Source organism: Taudactylus pleione, unplaced genomic scaffold (genome assembly GCF_031769625.1).
Source record: "Taudactylus pleione unplaced genomic scaffold, aTauple2 ptg000068l, whole genome shotgun sequence".
Classification (NCBI taxonomy): Eukaryota; Metazoa; Chordata; class Amphibia; order Anura; family Myobatrachidae; genus Taudactylus; species Taudactylus pleione.
Window position 1 is genome coordinate 1,041,044 of NW_028284470.1, and position 23,135 is coordinate 1,064,178.

Consider the following 23,135-nt stretch of genomic DNA (forward strand, 5'->3'; position numbering starts at 1 on the left):
AGTGAGAACCTCTCATCAGCCAATCCTGTGGAAGTATTTCAATGCATGAAAACATGCAGACATGGTCAAGAGGGTCAGTTGTTTTTCAGACCAAACACTAGACTGGGAAACAAATGTGATCTAAGTGACTTTGACCATGGATGGAATATTAATGCAAGACGTGGTGATTTGAGTATCTGAGAATCTACTGATTTACTGGAAGCTTCACGCACATCAGTCTACAGTTTACAGAGAATGGTGCATAAAACTAAAAACGAAGAGGAGCCAGTACATGCTGAGGGCAGGAGAATGTGGAGCAGGTAAAGGAGGCTGAAGTGGTGGAGGGTCAGTGGGAGAAGGAGGTGATGATTTAGGTGACACATGTGGAGGAGGGCGTGAAGTAGGGGGAGGATTTGGATTAGGGGACGCAGTGGATGTGGAGAAGTAGGACTTGGAGGAGATTTGGTAGATGTGGAGAGATGGTGAGAAGAAAGTGAAGGTGGTAGATATGGAGGAGCAGGTTAATGTGGATGTGCGTGATGTTAAGAATCAGTAAGAGGAATATAAGGTTTTCTAAAAGGGGAGATACCTGTGGAAACCCAACAATGTAATTATTATATTATATTATATACATGATGAAAATCTCACTAAAGTTTGTGCCTTTAGTGAGTATCTACAGTATGTGCCACTTCAGATATTATCAGGCATTTTGTTTATTATATGTGAAATATGTTTTTTTTTTTTTAAATACGTTGCTGAGAGATTTAATTTGCTGACCTGTTATGGTCACTAGAAGCAAAATATTTAAAAAAAAAACATATACTAGTGAATAGTTAAGGCCTCATTTATTAAATACTGTAAAAGGCTATGTTGGAGGTTGTATGCCTATATACAGTATAGTGGCAATATCATGGTAAGGATGCCATCTCCTGGGGTAAACAGTTGCACTAGTCATGCAACAGCCAAGTCATATTACACCAGTCCAGGGCCTTGGTAAAAGTTCCCGCAGCTAGTTTTATTAGCAGAACAAAAATAAAGGAAACATAAAATCCTGGCCTGTCCATCTCTAACTAAACAAAATGATTCCCTTTCTCAGAGTGGAAGGATCTAACGTCCTTCTCACAAAACAGAAGTCTCTAGCACAGCACTTACATTCAGTAATCACAGTGTCTCTCAACAGGCCTGTGACCTGTTTCCCAGGCAGTGAGAGGCTGACTACAGAGACTGCCGGGAATTTTGTCTTGTAACACACAGTGTGGATATACTAAGAGTTGCGGTGTGTGAAGTGCAGATATCTGGGAAAGCGGTGTGGATTGAGAGCTTCTGCCCTACCCAATCAGGGTTGTTACACCGCCTCTTACACAAAGTTTTCTGCTGCTGGGACTCAGGCCCTGATTCAGAGCCGGACGCTCTGACCAGAGCGCTCGCTCTGAATCAGGGCCCACTTCCATAATTATGGAGCGTCCTCCTGGACGCTTGTATAGCTGTGGGTCACCACCCACAGCATATACGAGCGTGCAGGATGATGGTCGCGATGGTCTTGACCATCGCGACCATCGCCACTGCGAGCCGAAGCCTGCGGTTGAGTTTCTCAACCGCAAGGCCTGGAGTGATTTTGGCTCTATCAGTGGGGCCGGCTTCTGACGGTAGGCGTTCCCTTGGGAACGCCCCCGTCTGGGAGGCACGCCCCCGGCACGCCCACCAAAGGGGGCGTGCTGTCAATCAACATCGACAGCACGCCCCCTTTGATCAGACACAACGAGCTAAGGAAAGTCCTTCGCTCGTCGCGTCTCGCTCATGCGCACGACGGAGCTCCCTCCGTCGTGTGCATGCGCAGTGCAGACCATCGACCCACTTGCGAGCGGACAGCCGCTCGCGAGTGGGTCTGAATCAGGCCCTCAGACGCTTCATTTACAGACCCCTAGAGTGTATGCTACAGTTGTCCTAACATCGGGACTTGTGAGCCTCTTTCATTCAGGTGGTAATACAGTATATCCCTTCCGTACCAGGCAGTGCATTGGTCACTTCATTACACCGAGTGGACCTAGCCGGGACCACGACAGGTCCAAAAGGTGAAATTGTAATACCACGTATAGTACACGTCTAAGGAGAACTTTACAGACTCTATTATAAGTGCACTTTTGTCAGTGAACATTTAATTATATGGCATAGCGTCTTTAAACACTATGGACCTCATTCAGACCCACTCGCAAGTGCTATGTGCTGCAAGCGGCCTGATGGTTAGCGAACGTGCATGCGCACGCTTCATTCTGCGCATGTGTGAACTACTCTGTGCGATCGCAGCCCGCTCGCTCACCCAGCAAAGACAGCCCAGTGAAATGAGTGACAGGAAAGGCCGTTTGTGGGTGGTAACAGGGGCAGGACACTAATAACGGGGGTGTGGAGGTGTGAACGCAGGCGTGCCTGGGAGTTTCAATGCCGTTTCTAAGGCGTGCATAATTAACAGGCAGCGTCACAGTACACAACACATGCCTGTTTTTTACACTGAAGGCCTCGCAGTGCTTGCAGCAAGGTAAGGCAACCACAAGCGCTGCGATCGCTACCGATGGTGCTCGATGTACCAATGTTTTAATACACTTCCTGGAGATGATGTGCGCTAGTGGGCGTCTCAACATACGCTAATGGGTGTCTGCATACACAGAGTGATTGATAGCACAGCCAAAGTGGGTGTGCTTATGCCTTGGCGAGCGATTGCTTCCCATGCCGTCACTTTGCCAAATTTGCATATGCTGGATGCGAGCGATCACATCTAGCGAGCGGGACTGAATGAGGTCCTATATGTGCTGGAACATTTTGAAATAATTTTTGCAGGAGAGTAGGTTTCTCTATGTACAAATATCTAACCAGCTTTTCTTTATGTGGGTTATAGTGATATAATGATTAATTGTTCTCTTACCATTCAGATTTTCTAAATAACCCATCCATGCTAGCAGCAACATATGTTGCAACATTATAGTGTTTCAATTTGTATGATATGTAGAGATACTCATTGTATCTATTTCATGCTCGTTTTTTATAATAATTCAATTGACTGCAGTCAGTAGGTGAACATACTGAATAAAGTGTATGTATTTTATATATGATACAGTTCGTGGGATATTTATTTTATATATATTTTTCTGGCATTTATTAGCGCAGACACTATGATATATACATTTTGCCTTTTTCTATTATGAGGGTTAGCAGGGTCCCTCATTAGTGTCAGCTGCTCTAAATGTCTTATGGAGCATACACACGGTCAGATTTGTCAGACTTGTCAGATTTGTCAGATGAACGATTGAACGATTAAACGATTTGAACGATTTTACCAAAGTTTTGAACGATTTGAACGATTGAACGATTTTTGACTGCATTAAAATGAATGGAATCGTCCAAGTCTGACTGCAAACACATCAGATGTCAGAAATCGTTATCTGACCATCGGGAACGCGCATCGTTGATCTCCATCGTTCAGGCATGTCAGATATGAACGATTTTCCTTCAGATATGAACGACTGAACGATTTTTAAATCGTTATCGTTCATATCTGAAGGAAAAATCTGACCGTGTGTATGCACCATTAAGCTGCATACACACACAACGATTTTTTTAATGAACGATTTTAGTAAACGATTTTTTCCCTTGAAAAAATTAACTAAAATCGTTTACTAAAGTTGTTCATTTACTAAATGTCATGAACGATTTTTATGAACTACAAACGATTTTTGCATATTCCCTTAATGAAAATCGTTGAGTTGACAAGTCTGACTGAACTACAAACTACAAACGTCAAACTACAAACGTGAACGCGCATGAACGATAATCGTTCATCGTCTGACTCAGAAAGTGAACGATTTTTGCAAACGATTATCGTTAAACGATATCTGTTTGGTGTCTCTACGGTCTGGCGATCAGCTTCTGGCTACAAGACAAAAGTTAAAAACCTGGGCAATATATTAGAGATTCCACGGCCTCAAATGTTATGGTTTTGGCAAAAACCACCTTCAAGTGTTTTGGCTGAGATTTGGTCTTGGTTTTAACTTTAAAATTGATAAAAACAGCTAAAATCATGTCATTTGGACCCTTTTACATGCGATCCAAAATACAGATTAGTTTTTTAAATCCGAGATTCAAACTTACAGCAGACCCGAGCTGGGACTCGTTTCTACTCAGAATCCCAAAAGTGATCCGAGCCGGGACTCAGGTGTATTTGTTTTTCAGGGTAACTGAACCACACATCTCTAGCAAACTGTACAGTATATACTATATCTTTCCTTGACAACCTTTCCACTGAATTTGTCACAATATGTATATACTTTATGTATAGATAGATAGTATTTAAATTGGCTGAAAGTAAAGTAGTTGTCACACTGCTGCCAAGTTTCAATAAACTTTTTTTTTTTAGCATGGGCTGAAACTGAGCAGTTTACTATGTCGCTGGCAATTTTCAGTACACCATTATTTTGTATTGTAAGCAGGCAGTCCTTCATTTACTTACATTGTTACAATGTTCCAAAGTTATATCATACAGTCAATAAGTTTTCACTTTTAGGGCTCAATCCAATTAGGTGCGTATGGCAAGTAGCGAGTTTGTTTCTTGAAACTCGCACACTTCGCAGCAAAGCGCGCTCCCGAGAATTCTCTAGTCCAATTAAAAATGCAAATTCGCACTGCTCGCAGCGGAGGGGTGCGAATTGACTGCCAAATGAGATTTGCGAGAAATGCATGAAAATGTGGGGAGACCATCCTGGACCCACCAAAATGGCTAATTTCATTAGCAGGACCGTATAGAAGACTGTTTGTGGGCATTAGGAAGGTACTGTAGGTTTTTAAATGGTGTCAAATGGCTGATTTGTGCTTTTTTTTTTAAATGCCAGGAAATAAAAAAAAACAAAAAAAACTTTTTTCGTTTAATCTCAAACGAATGAAAACGAAAAAAGCAAAAAAAGTAGGAAAAAGGGTGATTTGGGGGTACTTTGAGGGCACCTTAAAAAAATAAAAAAAATGATAAAAACAATTATTTTTCAACTAAAAAATTATTGTAATTAACTTTGGGGTGCCTAAACTAACGAAAAAGTTGATTTTGGGGTATTTTGAGGATTTTTTTTTTACCCCCAAAAATGACAATTATTGGACTAATTAAGCTAATTGGAAACTTCCAAATGCCTAATTAGTCATTATGGGGGAGTGTCCAAGGGGTTCAGCACTGTGGACCGGATTCAGATCTGCTCGCTAGCAAGCGTTCGCTCGTTGCTGGCAATGTTAGCAAAATGTGCGCATGCGTATAGTCCGCAGTGCGCAAACTAGTATGAGTGATTGGGAAGCGCTCGCTTGCCCTGCAAAGACAGCCCAGTGGAATGAGTGACAGGACAGGCCGTTTGTGGGTGGTAACAGGGGCAGGGCAGTAGGAACAGGGGAGTGGAGTTGCGGATGCAGGCGTGCCTGAGTGTTTCAACATTTTAACCTTAAAATACAGATTTTCCTTTCCATCTCTCACCCTAAGGGAGGTGCGAATGGAAAAGTGCGAATTCAGTCTGACTGGTTCAGTGCAAGTTGCTAATTAGATTGCAAAATAAATTTGCTATGCAAATTCAAAGTGAAAATAGCAACTCGCACCTCGTAATTTGCACCTAATAGGATTGACCTTAATATTGTAACTAGTAATTTTGAGGCTGAATCAGAGGAGAGGTCACTGTTCCGATTTTAATGCTGTTGATGTTTTGAGCAGTGCGCTTGTGCCTTGATACAGCTGCGATGCCAGTTGCAGTGCCCTGTTTGCAGGCTGTAGATGATTCAGGGCGGCAGCGGGGAGCATTGCCAAAAACGGGGGTGCCATTTTCTGGGGGTGCCGAAGCCAGTGTCTGCGTCCTCGGACTCAGTTTTCCTGGCCCTGGCAGTGTTGTTATGCCAGACATCCTCAGTAACCTGAGGGTTACTCAGATGCCCGATGGTCCGGCCGATGTTTGATCTGGGGATCCAATGCTGCGATTTTGGACGCAAGCAGTGGATCTGAGAAGCCGACAGTAAAAGCATTAGCATATGCACTCTGATCCGATGCCACCAAAGACTCAGCAGCGATCCCCACAGTGTCACCCACTGAATCAGCCCTTGTGTTGCTGTTCAGTTATAGGAATTAAGGCAACCTAAGTAGAAATAGTGTAGCCTTATTAGTTGTTAGTTCATCCTATGGTTTACAATCTAGTTCCCATTTAAATTTATTTATTAATAATTATTTTTCAGCATATACTTATATTAAGTGCATTTGTTGAGGGGAAAGGATAGACAGATAGATCTAGGAGGCCTATTCGTCATCAGGGGCTGTGCTTACCTGTCCCCACTGCCGGCTTCTGCAAATGTGTGACCTGAGGTCATGTAATTGCAAAGCTGCCAGGGAGGCAGAGAAGAGGCGACTGAAGGATCTGCACGGATCCCTCTTCACCTCCCCAGAAATCCATCCCATCAGAAGGAGCAGGGCTCCGACAACAAGTGCCATATCAAGATGACATTTGTTCTCGCTGGCAAACTCCGAAAAAACTTTGTTTTCAGAGTTGGCTGAATATCAGGTGGTCCTATCAGACCTCTGATGATAAATATGTGGAAACTTTCCACATGTGTAATGGGCCATTTTAGTGTTGATGAATAGGCCCCTATATGTTTTAAATAGACATGTATGCTGACCCCCATGTTTTGGTATTGGTAATATCACCGGTAAGTGTATTGGTTCGGTTTTGGATTTCTTTAAAATGGATAAAAACAGCTAAAATCATGTCATTTAGACCTGTTCACATGCAATCCAAAACCAGAGATACGTTTTAAAGATCCGATATTGGAACTTACGGGAAGACCTGAGCTGGGACTCGGTTCTACTCGGAACCCCAAAAGTATTCAGAGCGGGGACTCAGTTTGACTCGGATCCCCAAAGTTTGGGTGTGTTCGATTTGCAGAAAACCCAAACTGCTTATCTCTAGATTGTAGCCTTTTTGTATTTGCCTTTTGGTTTATAGTCACTGCAAGGGTTAAATCTGGGTTAAACAGGGCAGACTCTATTGTAATGAAGGATATTGTACATTAGGGTGGGTTGAAAAAGAAAAGTTTCTGCATCAATTGCGAGGGTCGAAAAAAAATTGTGGGACCACTCGAGACTATGGTTGCTGTTTAGTTTTTCAAAACTGTCACCTAAAGATTTAGGGCCTGATTCAGAGCTGCTCGTAAGCAACCGCTCGTTCGCTCTGAGCGATGTTCGCACAACTGCGCATGCATATGGTTCGCTAACCAGTCATTGTGGTCGGAAATCGTGCGCTCGTTAAACAGCGAGGGGCTGCTAATTTGAGTGACAGAATGTACCGTTTGTAGGTGGTAACAGGGGAAGGTGCTTGAAAACGGGGGAGTGGAGATCCGAACGCAGGCATGCCTAATGGTCAAAACGGCGTTTAATGGGAGTGCATAATTAGTAAAGGAGCGTCATCGACCACGTCACTTGGTTGTCTTATAGCCTGAACTGCTAGCAGTGATAGCGGGAAGTAAATCCTACCACAAGCACTGCGAGCAGTTCAGATGCCTTTCGATGTTCCCGATTAATCTAATAAATAACGGAGATGACGTGTGAACGGCAAAGGGGCGTCATTACAAAATAGCGAGCGCATTTTTTGGACATTCGCTCAGACATAGAGGCATCAACACACTGCAAAGAGCGAGCGCTCAATTTAAATATCCAGCCCCTTTTTAAGAACGAGCGTCCGCAAATAGCGTCTGTATCAGGCCCTTAGTATTTACGCACTATAGGCATGCCCGCAGAATACCCGCCTTACCTGTCCCTGTACATCCGGCTGCAGTCAGGGCTATCCCACGGGGCCCAGCTAGCACAGACCCCAGGGGCCGCCGAATTTCCCAGATCAGTTCTGGCGTCGCGGCGCTGGTGGGGTGACGGAGTAACAGTCTGTTGCTGCGCGCTCTGAAGATAGTAAAAACTAATAAAATCATAAAATAAAAGTAGCTTTTGGGGCTGCATTTAAGCAGCCCCCTGCGTTAACAGAGACTCGATTCCGGCCGGGCACAAACTAAAACTGAGGTACCTCTGGCTTGGGGGCAGGGTATAGGGAGCTGAAAGCTTTAACTGCAATGTCTATATATGTGTACTGATATTTAATTACAATATATATCCCTCACTCATCTACAGGGGACACAGATTTCAAAACTACTGGATTATCCTAATAAATCATCTTTCTTAGTTATCATAGTGTGGTTTCTTACAATATACAATTGTTTCTGACCGATTATCATTTATGTATATGTCGATCACAACAGAGATCTAATTAAAAACTACTATAGTTCGCCAGATATGTACTGTATGAAGTAATCATATGTGCCTCCCTGTAGATTGAATTAGGGTTAATTAGAAAATTCATTACCCTTAACAGGAGCTGATTACTCATTGAATTTTTATCAATAATAAATAACAATACTCATTTACACTTCAAAGGATGTTTATATTGTTCTTTTCTGTCCTTAGTAGATTACTATGTTATACCTACACATCACTCTCTGGGGAGAACTTCCTTTTAAAGGTGTATATTAAACGTTAAGTTTTATTCACACTAATCATTCCATCATCATCCATATATAAACAATTATCTGTCATAAGAGTGCCCCTACAAAGGCATATTTGTCCTTTTCCTCTGCTTCTTGCAGAAAGTACTTTTATATGTGTCCATCACCTACACCCGAAGGACTCCCAGTGGAGCCTATGGACCCTAAAGAAGAATACATATTTCTGTACTATGGGTACATTCTGAGTCAGCCCCTGCACCGTCCATGGCCGCGTCTTTTGCTGCAGATGCTTATAACGCTTGGTGAGTCTTTAGACGCCTCCATCGATCTCACCATCGAAACTTGCACCAACCCTATGCTAGGTGCGGACTCTGCCACATTGCAGCCTCCACTCTGAGTGAATAGGAGGCTTCAGCCGCTGCACGAACTTCTGCGAGTCTTCCCCTATTTATAAAGTTGCAATCATTTTAAAGGCAAACCCAAGCTGGTTTTGCATTTAAAATGATTTAAAGCAAACACTTTCAGACACGCCGACGCCACTCCTATAACACGCACATAAGACGCAGCACCTCAATGCGTCTGAATAACCACCTCCCTGTCATCGCCCAGGAACGCTCGGTACATTTCCAATACATTTCAGACACGGTGAGTCTGAACCAATACTGCGACTCTGGGGGTGATTCAGCTTAGGACGGAATCGCAATGTTGCATGCCCCCGCTTCCGGCAACGCCATCCATCCCACCCCTTAAATTCCTCTGCCTGTCAATCAGGCAGGGGCATAGGAGGGGCTGACATTCGCAGAACGGGTCCTTCGCACGTGCAATGCTGAATCAAACCCCTCTGTGCGCAGACCAGTGACGTGCGGTGAGGTAAATAGTTGGGGAGGCACTGGCAAGTATCAGAGCCAGATTTACAGATACAGATTGAACCCGAGGGTCCATGTGGGCATTATACAAAGGTGTAGCAGTATAGAGTGCTGGATATTTGGTGTGTTTCGATCAGGGATGTGCGAAAAAGGTAGACAGGGGAGGCAGTGCCTCACCTACCATACACTTTTTACTCCAGAGTTTTGACTATAAAAATTATTATAACAATACAGAGAAGATATTTATAATATTTTCTATACCTTTTTCTTATCATTTTTATAGTCAAAACTTTGGAGCAGTGGCATCCCTCCCTGCGGGGACACGCAGGGCGGGGAGAGTTGTAGAGCGTGCGACGGCAAAAAGGGGCTTGGCCTAGCGGACGGTAAGCATGTCCTTGTGAATGGGGGTGTGGTCTCGTGGCCCGAACCCCTGCTTTAGTTACTTTAGAGGTCTGTGTGCAGTGCCGGCTCCCTCACTGTGTCAGGAGCAGTGTGCTGCACATAATGCTACAGTGCAGCACCCGGCACCTGTCACTCATGGAGAGTCGGAATTTTGGTGTCACTCCTCGGCGGGTAACACCCGGGTGTTGCCCGCCCCCACCTTGTGATACCACTGCTTTGGAGTATACCTAAGTATGACAGGAAAGGCGCTGTCTCACCTGACCGTACATCACTGACGCAGACAATTGGGGCACACGCGCGGTGCAACTTAGATGCATGCGCAGTAAAAAAAACATTACTCCCTTATGTCCTGCAACGCCAGTGTGTGTGAATAGGTATCAGGCCCTCTGTGTTAGTGTATCTGTATGGTACGCCACATGCAGGAAATATACAAGGCATATCTCTACACTATGGGGCATATTCAATTGGATGTGCGAATAGCAAAAATCCAGCACCAGCCTGAGTTTTTCCTGCAGGTGCAGGATTTTTGTTATTCAATTAGGTGCGCGTTCTTTTCAACTTGGAGCCTCGGGAGGATTATTTTCACGCACCTCCTGAGCAAGTGTGATTTTTCCCTACATCGTTTTTTTAAGGGATAATCGTTGGGACTTGCTCAGGGACCCCCGGCGGCGATCCGAGGACTAATTATGCAATTGGAAGTTTCCAATTTGCTTAATTAGTCCTTAATTACTTACATTCTGCAGCGCTGTCTTCTGCATCTTCTCCTGCATCCAGCATCGGAAGCCGATGCTGGATGCAGCAGGGTGAGTATGTCAGTATGTGTGAGTGTGTGTGTATGAGTGTTGTGTGTGTGTAACCCCCGGTGTGTGTGGCCCCCCCCAGTGTCTGTGTGCCCCCCTGAATGGGTGCTGGGATAACTACATCTCCCAGCAGCCATTGCCCCTCCCTCCAGCCCCTGGAGCCTCCCAGCAGCCCCCTCTCCAGTGAGAAGATAGAGGGGGAGGCTACCAGGAGCCGCGGAGACTACCGGGCAGGTAAGTGCAGAATATTTTTTACCCGGCTTGGGGTTTTCAGAGCTGAAAACCCCGCGACCACTTTTTTTAAATTGGATACTGCGGGTATCAGGAGCGCTCATACCCGCGGTATTCCAAAATTGGGCGCGAGGTTTTTTATATGAATATGCTCCTATATTTTGATTTGGATGTATCTTACAATACATCAAGCTGAACATACACACATAAGAAAGCCAGTTTGCAGGTGTATTTTTGTGTTGATGTTTAAATTCACAGTAGCTGAAATCAGGCCATGCAACTATAACAATGTTTTTGGTGTTAAACCAGATTACTACTGGAAACCTTCCTCTGTGCATTTATCTATAGTAATCAAAAGCAACATTTGTTTTCCAGCTGACTTATTGAATCAATTTACTTAACAAACAATTAGTGCTGCAAGGTAAAGGACATGAAGGGATTGTTATATAAAAATTTTAACACAGTTATATTTTTAATAGCTAACTCTGTATATTGCCAGCTACAATAGGTATGGAAAATGAATAATAACAAAAAGATAGCACAGGGATTTCATGAGCTGACCCCCACATTAGGCACTGGCGTAATGGTTAGCATTGTTGCCTCACGCCCGTCATTTCACAAGTTCAGATCTCAACCAAGGATAATATCTGTGTGGTGTTTTTATGTTCTCTATGGGTTTCCTCTGGAAGCTTCGGTCTCCTCTCACAGGGCCTGATTCAGACCCGCTCGCAAGCGCTATGCGCTCGCGAGTGCGTCGATGTTAGGCCACTGCACATGCGCACGCCGGAGCCCCGGGTCTCGCACCAAAAGGGGGCGGCTGTCGATCTTGATCGACACCTTGCACCATTTTGGAGGCGTGGTGTGGGGGTGGCTTCACAAACAGAGGCATTCCCATGCGAACTCCTGCTGTTTGTGGGCGGCCCCACTGACATTACCAGTGATGTCAGTGGTAGAGCTTCCGGCTCTATTAGAGCCAGAAGCTCTCTGGGGATTGCGGTCACGAGACCCTACCACAAGGGTCTCGTCGCAAGCCCGATGGTCGCGATGGTCTTGACCATTGCGACCATCACCTGGCCGCTCGCAATAGCTGTGGGTGGATACCCACAGCTATGCGAGCGGCCAGGAGGCCGCTCCAAAAAAAACCAAAAAACGCCCTGATTCAGAGCGAGCGCTCTTTCGGAGCGTCCGGCTCTGAATCAGGGCTACAGTCCAAAAATATACTGGTAGGTTGATTGGCTTCTGACGAGATAATGAACCCTTGTTGCATATGTGTGTCCATGCGGAAAGGGACTGTGGACCTCATTCAGAGTCGGTTGTTGCGGCTGCACGGTCGTAAGGTAAAAGGGTCTGGATATGGAAATGAAGCGCTCGCAAGTTGCGTCGTTAAGATGGGATCGTTAGCTGGACGAGCGAGGGGAGGATGCGGCCGTAAGACTAAAAATACACCCCCTTCTCGTTCCCATTACACGTCATCTCCGGGCATATAAGGATTAATCGAGACCATCGGGAACCATCGGAGCTGGTCGTAGACCTTAAGGTTGACCATACCCTCCCCTAAGCACTACGATCAAGTCAGTGTAAAAACCTCCCATGTCACATGTGCCATGACACTACTTGGTTAATTATGCACTCCCATAAAACGCTGTTTGCATAGTCAGGCAGAAATTTCTGATCGAAACAGCTAGTTTGCACATGCGCATTGTGAATTTTACGCATGCGCAGTTTAGCGAACATCGGTGGCGTACGACCATGCGGCCACATGACCGACTCTGAATGAGGTCCAGTATGCTGCAACGGGGCAGGGACTTATGTGAATGACTGATGTACTCTCGGTAAAGCGTTGCGTTATAAAGTATGTGTGCGCTATATAAACTGTTAATACTATAAGTAAATAATAAATAGCAGGATGACAAACATGAATACAGATAAAATAAGGCTATTTCTATGCTGTTCACCACCCATCAGCATTTTTCATTTTGAAAGTGGTTTAGGAAAAAATGTTTCCCGAGGCTAACTGCTAATGTAAATACTGGCCAAGTCTTAATAAACGTAATTAGAATAGATATATAAAGTGTCCTACTGATCCGGTAAATCAGTCTCCCCAGAATCTATTTAAGGCATCAATCGCTCTGACTTACCATGTTAATGACTGTTTTATATATGTTTGTAAAATGCCTACTGTGAAGTTAAGCTCCGTACATGCAAATACATGCAATCTTCACCTTTTAATTACATTTCTAGACTGATCGAGTGTGATTTAAATAAGACGTGCTGAGATGAAATGTACAGTATAAACCACATTAAACCAGTATATGAGAAGATAAGGGGTAATAGCTATGAGAGTACAATGGTATGAACCATCTGCCATACTACATTGCCCTGTGCCAGCAATCTGCGGGGCAGGATGGATAACCGAGCGCAGTGGAGTCACTAGGAAGGTGCGGGCCGCCCCCGGGTAACACCAAAATAGCAGAGCTGCCTGGGATGGTGTCACCAAGCAGCGCTGTGCGCGTCATCCACTCGGCTGGGAGAGGCTGGGGGCTGCATCATACATCAGGGGGCATGGCCTCGTGGTCATGAGACCATGTCCCCTTTCCCTAGGTGCTTCCCTGCACATCTCTAGTCAGGACTAGTGGCGGCTCCAGAATTAGGGCTACTGCACAGTCCAAATTTCAAATAGGGGAGCCACACCAACTGCCACTCCAAATGCTACCAAACATCACCAGCTGGCAGTTGGTGTGGCTTCCCTATGCTACAGCCCCGCCTCTGTAGCCGCCACTGGTCAGGACCTCTATTTCATGTACATTGTAGTTTCCAGTTTTCACTGCACCACAGCTAAATATGGTTTTCAACAGTTGCCCCAAAGTCCTTTTTTCTCTTTACGTAGAGGTCATTCCTACTAGGGGCGAATTGCGAGTAGCGAGTTTGTTTCTTGAAACCTGCAGACTTCGCATCGAAGCGTACTCCCGAGATTTCTCCAATCCAATTAAAAATGTCTATTCGCGGTACTCGCAGCGGAGGGGTGCGAATTGACTGCCAAAGGAGATTTGAGAGAAGTGCATGAAAAAGTGGATAATTTTGTTAGCAGGACCCTATAGAAGGCTGTTTGTGGGCATTAGGAAGGTACTGTAGGTTTTTAAATGGTGTCAAATGGCTGATTTGTGTTTTTTTTTTTTAAATGCAAGAAAATTATAGAAAACAAACTTTTTTCATTTAATCTCAAACGAATTAAACGAAAAATGCAAAAAAAAAAGTAGGAAAAAGGATGATTTAGGGTACTTTGAGGGCACCTAGAAAAATTGAAAACCAAATGATAAAAAAAAATATTTTTCAATTAAAAAATTATAATGATTACATTTGGGGTGCCTAAACTAACAAAAAAGTTGATTTTGGGGTAATTTGAGGACAATTATTTTTACCCCCAAAAATGACATGTAATTATTGGAGTAATTAAGCTAATTATAAACTTCCAAATGCCTAATTAGTCATTGTGGGAGTTCGGGGTCCGAGGGCTTCAGCACAGTGTCCCGACATTTTAACCTTAAAATAAAGATTTTCCTTTCCATCTCCACCCTAATGGGGGTGCGAATGGGAAAATGCAAATTCAGTCTGACTGGTTTAGTGTGAATTGCTAGTTGGATTGCAAAATAAATTCGCTGTGCGAATTGGAAGAGAGAATAGCAACTCGCACCTTGCCATTTGCACCTAGTTGGATTGACCCCATACTGTGTAACTTCACTATGTACTTATTACCAAGTTCATTATGTTAGGTCATATTTCTTTCTCTACCCTTATTTCTCTGATCTTTAAATGGAGACTTTGGGCCAAATGTAATAGGGTGAGTGTTTAGAAAAAGTTGAGCAGTAAACTCTGAGACTTTTTAAACTCGGCCAATGTAATAGAGTCCGAGAACAGGCAAACCCGCACGTTTTCAGACTCAAAAATCTCTCACGATTTAAACGCTCATCCAGATATTTTCACATTTTCTAAACTTTCACCCTATTACATTTGGCCCTACAGTATGTATCATTGTAACATCCAGTGTATCTCACAGGGCCAGATTAAAGTCTGTGAGGGCCCCTGGGCAACAAACGTGTGGGGGCACACATATATATATACACACACAGAGACATAGATACACACACAGAGACATAGATACACACACAGAGACATAGACACACAGAGAGACATAGACACAGTACACATACTGTATACATTATTTACTGCTTCAGAGGCAGGGAAAGGCATATTGGGCAGCAGCAGCAGAAGGGGGTGGAGCCAAATATCGGGGCGGGGCTTAATAGGGGACCGTGGAAGGCCGGCTCCGATTAAAGAAAAAAAAAAAAAACAGTTCATCTTGGGGATTGGGGCCGGAGACACTGTGTGGGGGCCCAAAGACGACTGCCCCTGTCGCCCTCCCTATAACCGGCCCTGGTATTTCATAATGTACTATTCTGTCTCTGCATATTATTGGACATTGTATAATGCTTCAAATCACATAAAAAAACTATTCTAGAATATACTGGTATACACACAGAAGGCTTCATTCACATGCCAAGGTCACTTCAAGGGCTTAGGTCTAAAGCTGTTAAACACTCTTAATAAACTATCAATGGGTTACAGTATAATTATTATTATTTATTTCCCAGCATGAGATCTGTGAGACAAACAGTTCTGTGTGATTTCATATTTTTCCTTTCACCATAATAACATTAGGTGGCTGCATTAACCTGTCTGTGCAATGATTTAAAAAAAAAGGTATTTAATTACAGTATGTACAGTAAGTTTATTTTAGTCTCATGGGCCTTTGTTTCAAGAGACTTTTATGTCTGCATATAGACAGGTACTTTATTCATTTGTAATCAGAAAGACCAGCATTCATTTTCTAATCAACAGAGAAACTTCTCAATTGCTCTAAACCAAACCATGGTGCTACCAACATCAACATAAGTAAATCAAACACTGTACTTACTTACCACGGTATGCAGTCGGGAAGCCGGCGGACCTAATCCCGACAGCCGGCTTCCCGACTGTCATATACTGGCGAGTGTTAAATGACAGGCGTCTAAATGTAGATGCCTGTCATTTTAACCGACACCAGGAGACCGCCGCACGGCCTCCCGATCGAAGGGATGTCGGGCGCGGACAGCTGCGCGCGGGGGGGGGGGTGGCTTAGGTCTAGGGCTCCCAGGGGGGACTTAGGGTTAGGCACCCCTCCGGGAGGTTAAAGTTAGGCTGGGGGGAGGGAGGGTTAGAGTTAGGCACCTCCGGCGGTAAATCATACCGGTTCCCTTACAAAGGAACCATTTTATAACTGTAGAACAGGGCCGCAACTAGGAGGGGGGCGACTGGAGGTGCAAGTGCACCGGGTGCGCCGCTGCACCCGCCACCAGGGTCCTCCAGCCCGGCGCCGCAGAGGGGCTCCAAACCAGACGCCCTGCTGAGATGTTATTACCAGCGGGCGCCCGGCTCCTTCCCTGCAGCGCCGCGTTAGCCGGAGGCTGGAGTTCTCTCCTGAACTCCAGCTTCCGGTTCTCCCCATGGGCACTAAGGGAGAGATGTCATGATGTCTCCCCCATAGTTCCGAGGAGCAACCGGGTGGACCGGACAGCTTGGGGGACGTAGGAGTGGGCTTTAAGGTAAGTATTGTTTTTTTTGGGGGGAAAGCAGCACTACAGGGGCATTACTATGGGGGCATTACAATATGGGCACTACTACAGGGGCATTACTATGGGGGCATTACCATGTGGGCACTACTACAGGGGCATTACTATATGGGCACTACTACAGGGGCATTCCTATATGGTCACTACAATAAGGGCATTACTATATGGGGACTACTACAGGAGCATTACTATGGGGGCACAACTACAGGGGCATTACTATATGGGCACTACTACAGGGGCATTTCTATATGGGCACTACAATAAGGGCATTACTATATGGGGACTACTACAGGAGCATTACTATGGGGGCACAACTACAGGGGCATTACTATATGGGCACTACTACAGGGGCATTTCTATATGGGCACTACAATAAGGGCATTACTATATGAGGACTACTACAGGAGCATTACTATGGGGGCACAACTACAGGGGCATTTCTATATGGGCACTACAATAAGGGCATTACTATATGGGGACTACTACAGGAGCATTACTATGGGGGCACTACTACAGGGGCATTACTATATGGGCACTACTACAGGGGCATTCCTAAATGGGCACTACAATAAGGGCATTACTATATGGGGACTACTACAGGAGCATTACTATGGGGGCACAACTACAGGGGCATTTCTATATGGGCACTACTACAGGGTCATTTCTATATGGGCACTACAATAAGGACATTACTATATGGGGACTACTACAGGAGCATTACTATGGGGGCACAACTACAGGGGCATTACTATATGGGCACTACTACAGGGGCATTTCTATATGGGCACTACAATAAGGGCATTACTATATGGGGACTACACCAGGAGCATTACTATGGGGGCACAACTACAGGGGCATTACTATATGGGCACTACTACAGGGGCATTACTATATGAGCACTACTATAGGTGCACTGTTGAAGGGGGCATTACTATAGGGGCACTGCTGCAGGGGACGTTACTATGGGGGAATTACCAGGGGGGGGCGCCAATTTACTGTCTTGCCCCGAGTGACAACAATCCTAGTTTCAAGCCCTGTATAGGATAATAATACAAGAACACATGAATAGCATCTATCTTCACAATAGGCAAATACTCCTTATTAGCAATTTTAACATTACATTTTTTTTTTATATTTAATAGTGTTAGCAACAAACATTGATTTAATTTTTTATTTTACTGTAGACCAATATTAACTAATTGTGTTGCATTTCAATCAGCAATGCCACATAGAAGTTTTTTCTTTACATAGCAAGTTGACATTTTTTTAAAGCATGAGTCTGGAAGCCATTATTCTCATCTATCCTCATTATCTCATTTTCAAAATCATTCTGGAGGGAAAACAAGTATGGCTTACAAACATTGGTTCTTAGGGGTATATTTACTAAAGAGTGGGTTTTTAGAAATTGAGTTGTTACCCATGGCTACCAATCAGATTCTAGCTATTATCTGCTAGAAGGTGCTAGGTAAATATTAAGTAGAATCTGATTGGTTGCTAAGGGCAACAATTCAACTTCTAAAAACCCGCACTTTAGTAAATATACCCTTTAGAGTCTCATCATGTTATGTGATGACAGAGGGTTAGAAGAAATGTAACTGTACTGTGCTAACAGAGCTCAGTGGAATGATCCAAAACCTCTTTGCTTAATAAATCATCTGGCATGTGACTGTGGTTACCATGGTCGTGACAATGTGGAAAATATGCAGAATTACAAATCATTGACAATTAACAAACTGAAGAAAAAATGTAATTGCCAACCTGCTGTTTATAGCCTGATAAAGAGGAGAAATACTGTACCATCTTACATGCCTTATTGCTGTGCACAAATGTAAGAGACACCTATACTCCTGGAGTGTGATTCAGGTGCTTCTACTGCTGTTGAATACATGCTTGAAAGGTAAAAGCACTATGGCACTTTTACTTTTATTTTGAATTAATTTGAGTACAGCTTCCATAAAGGTGGCATTGTTAGAAGAATTGCAGCAGAAATGAAATGAATGTAAATAAGGATATCATTATGCTCTACGTTTTATTATGGTGACTTATGTGCTGCTTTAGTGTTCTCATTATATTACGTAAAGCTTCCTTTCCTACTGTACTCTTATTGTTACATTTATATTAATATTTCCAATGCATTTGAAGAGAGTAGTCTATAGTGAACAACTTGTACAGAATATCTGACGTCTGTCCTGTCCGCAGCTACCAAAGGACTGGAAATGAGAGATATCAATGCTGGTACTAAATGAAAGGGGTATAATAAAGATATTGGATATGATTTGAAAGCTCAACTGAAAGTATGGAACTTTGATGTCCTCTCCCTTACTGGGCAGGAAGGGAAGACAGGCAGACAGAAGAGTGACAGACAACAAGCAGAAAGGTAGGAGGGAAAGGTGGTGAAGAGAGGTGTATCTACAGTATCTACAAGAGCACAGACCAGCCACTTTCTATGCCCACACAATGCAGGCAAAGTAAGCGCCAGGCTCAGGCCACAAAAATGTGTTTCAGACAAATAGATTGCTTACCTCACTCCAATTTCCCACTATCCAGAAGATGGTACTTGACTTATTTAAAGGTGGTTCTGTAACAGTTTCACCAGCTAGTGAAGTAGAAGGGTTGCTTTTGGATGTACTGTTTAGTTCTGGAGAGAACCCTTGGGAAATATTAGACATGGAGGTTGGCAGTGGTGGGTCCTGTTCCGTGTTATCTCCTTGAGAAGTATTCTCTGATGGAATCACAAAGTTTGTGACTGACTCAGTGCTGAGAGAGCCCGAGGTTTCTGTGGCAACAAGAAGTGAAGGTAGAGTGGACAATTCAGGTTGGTACGTAACAGTTCCGAAATTGTCCTGAATGGCCTTGAATTTACCCTTGTGCCTCTTACTCCTAGATTCAATGATGTTATTAATTTCAGTATCATAGTAGCTGTCTGGCTCTCCGGTTGGCACACCAGTATCCTCGGAGTTGGTTTGTGTCTCCGGTTGTTGAGTTAGAAGGTTGTATCTTGGTGTTACATCTCCTGGAATATGAGTAGAGTTGGGAGGAGAAGTGGTATTGGCAACAATTTGAGAATCTCTTTCTGTTACATGTTCATCGTCTGTTCTTAAACTTTCATTTAGAGCTTTGTGGCTTGCAGGAACCCTTGTAGGGTTCACACTAACCTTCTTTTTGTTATTAGCCACCAGAACAAAATTATACTTATAAATGACATTGAAGTGGGTAGAATTTGGAATATCATAGATTTGAAAATCATCCTCTATGGAGTTCACTGAAGGCAAGTGTGTGACTGTGGTGGGCGTAGAAAAGATTTCTTTGGGTACTTTAGTTGTTGAGGGAAATACAGGTTTCTTTTTCAACAGGAACAGGTGTTTCTTTGCCCCTTCTGGTGTTTTCGAACTTATTTTGTTGAATTTTTTCACATTGTTTTGTTTAATAGGTGGTGGCGGTGGTGGTTTGTCCTGTTGTGGGCACTGCTGAAGTCCGCAGAGTGCTCTAGAGTTGGGTCTCTTGGATGGGTCACATGTTCTATTGTTATATCGCGCACATGTTACATTACGCGTTCGTACTCCACCTCCGCAGGTGACAGAACACTGAAATGTAAGGTAGAACATGGTTATGTCAATAACATGGAGACAGCAAGACTTCATGGGCTAAATTAATCATTCAGCACTTTTCAGAGTATTTGACAGTGTCTGACCCTGGAGTTAAAGGGGCAATTATATTCAACCTAAAACCAGGAGTGTTTTGTATTGAATTAAAATTCGAAGATGGCTTGGTGTGTTTCGCCCATGTGTTTAAAGGATTTCTTGCCTATGTCACCAGGCAGATATATTTAGTATTTGACCTCATGGAAATACACTTTACTGCTTAAAGTGTACCGGTAAGGTGCCAAGGGCATCCCAATGAAATTAAAGGGGGATACCCAATTTGTGGCACAGTTTTGGGTGTTTAAAAAAAAAAAGTAATTTGATAGGCATAAAAAGACCCCTTACCAGCTTGGCAATGCCCTTCTAAATGTCTAATACAATTACCCCTTGTATTTCATTGAATTATCTTATCCTACATAACAAAATCTTGTTTTTGCATTTGGGTCATGTATGGGGATCATGACTGCATATGTCGAGGAACAAAACATTTAACAGTCCAGCACAGGGTCATACTGGCCCACAGGTGTACAGGGGAAATCCCCAGTGGGCACCACTGTCTGGGGGTATCTCCCCTTTCTCTTGAGGTAAGGTTCCAGACTGTGTACTCCAAATACATTGTTACTCTACTAGAGAGTCAGTAACTTGATGGTTCAGGACCATGGATGGACTTGGCTGCTTGGTTCATTTCTATGGAATTTACACTAAGATTAGCCCTCCTGCCAATCAAAATGGACATTTCTGATACACCCCTTACCCCTCCTTTATAAAGGGGCCCTGTTCTTTACAATTAGCCTCTCTAATGGTTGGCCAAGTCCTTCTGTGCTGGCTGGCTACACTGCTTAAGCTCAGGCTGATGCATTTCCCTGTGGGCCCTTCATGCCTGCCACAGTTTGACAAGGGTCCCTTAGTAGCTGCCACCCTTAGACATTGATAAAAAGGAGCTCAAAGGGGCACAGAAATAGGCGCATGATATCACATAGGCAAGAAATGGCATGTGAGCTACAGGTTCACATTTTTTAGGATTTGTCGATGAACAAATCTCTTTGTGTTTCATTCACCAAAAACTAAACTGTGACTGAGCAAAATGAACTAATAATTACAGAAACATGTAATGGCAAAAATAAATAAGAAAAATAATAATAAATAAGAAGAAGAAGAAAAAAGAAAACACATTCTGTACCTCTGTCCAGGTGCTCACTGACCAGTTGGACGGGCATAAAATATCTCTGTTGCATGACACATAGCTTTTGAGTTTGGTGAGGTGGTGGCAGTTCTCGGAAGGAAGAGCTTGTTCATCTGACCCCACCGTTCTGATGCATAACACTGTCCGTTTCTTCTCTCCTGTTGGACCACACGTGGTGGAACATTCTTGCCACTCACCGGCCCACCACCTGCATACAGTTGCACAATAACCCTATTAGATGGGTACTTCCTCAAATGATCGTACTACGTCTCATAAATTGTCATATACTTTATTTATAACACTAACAATTCCTTAGTTACATGCCAATAATTGGTATAATTGGTCCTCCACAAATCCTGCCTCTTCGCTGTTCAATGTGCTTTTCGAATTAACTTTTGGAAACTTGAGGGTACTGAAACTGTACTATTTATACAGTGAATGACATAGATAAGACATGTCCATTCTGCATGGAGACATTGGTCTGGTTTGATATTTGCTACTTACTCTGATTGAATTAACCTGAGCTTCATGAATGAGCTGCTGGCAATATACAGGCTTATGCACTATTATGCTCACTAACAGCAATAAGACAATATGATGTACACGAAACACAGTTAATAAGGACCACCAAAATATCTACTTACTGTATTGTTCATCTATATAATAAATGAGAAAGCATGTCTATCTGTCCTTATGCATGGTCAGAGTTTTGGACCTAGGTCCACCAAATTTGGCATGGTAGTGTAGTTTGACCAGTCCATAGAATGTCAATCCCACACCAGTATTGTAATTGTATGGTGTCTTTTTCTTATATGGTCCTATGCTGGAGTGTTGCTTAATGTATAAGTTGGTGTTATTCCAACAGAATACAATGAGGCTACTGCGAGGTGCTACCCACTACTAGAGAAAATACTATTAACATATGACGGAGACAAGTAAGTAGTTACCAGGGTGCACTCGGACCAAATTCATTTAAATTGTGGTGAAATATATAATAAAGAACTCTAAAAAAGAATGAAAATAAGTGTAATAAAATTTGTTCTACACAAACTATGGTCGTTTTCTTTTTGTCGTTCTTATAATAACTATGAATTCTAATGGCATCATAGCCTGATTCTAATGATGTGCTTATTCACGGCCTTCAATTTACCAATTGTAAGTGTTAAGGTGCATATCCACATGCCGATAATACTGAGCAATTGCACGATTACGACATGGAAATTGTGCAATCGCTCAATAATTGTGCACAAATCGTGCACTTTTATGTCAGAAACGACCAGCGATGCGCGCTCCCGCTGATCGTTTCTGACATCAATCATCGGCCGAACATGCTGGACAACCTGACGATAACATCAGGTTGAGCATGTTAGGGGATGATGGATGTGCGTACACTGAACGACTGAACGTTCAGTGTAGGCACAGCACAGACTGTGAAACAACTGCACGATTACAATGTCGTAATTGTGCAGTTGTTTTTTGGTCTGCTAGTGGATGTGCCCCATTACTTAACAGGTGATCTCCGCAGTTTATATACATAAACTTCATTTGCCCACCAGAACACTGTTACAGTGATGTGTCAGTTGTTAGACACTTTTGTAGCAGATTATATTGTAACAGCTATCATAACACAATCTACTGGTCCAGGAGGGTGGATTGGAATGTTGCCATAAAGGATTAACATTTAGATAGTTTGAAAGCAAGAAAATGCTTAATGGTACTATAACCCAGGCCTGATTCAGACCCGCTCGCAAGCGGGTCGATGGCCGGGCAGAGCATTATTAGAGCCGGAAGCTCACTGGGGCTTGCGGGAATGAGACCCT

At 43.5% G+C, this 23,135-nt stretch overlaps 1 protein-coding gene across 1 annotated transcript in view; it reads right to left on the bottom strand.

The window, feature by feature from the left end:
* Positions 1–23,135, bottom strand: part of ADAMTS12 (ADAM metallopeptidase with thrombospondin type 1 motif 12) — a 727,141-nt gene that overhangs the window by 137,074 nt on the left and 566,932 nt on the right. Inside the window, exons 18-19 of the mRNA XM_088466956.1 lie at positions 21,313–21,523; positions 19,014–20,075 (exon numbers count right to left, since the gene is read on the bottom strand). Of these exons, the coding sequence (XP_088323082.1) occupies positions 19,014–20,075; positions 21,313–21,523 (1,273 nt within the window). The remainder of the gene's footprint in view (positions 1–19,013; positions 20,076–21,312; positions 21,524–23,135) is intronic.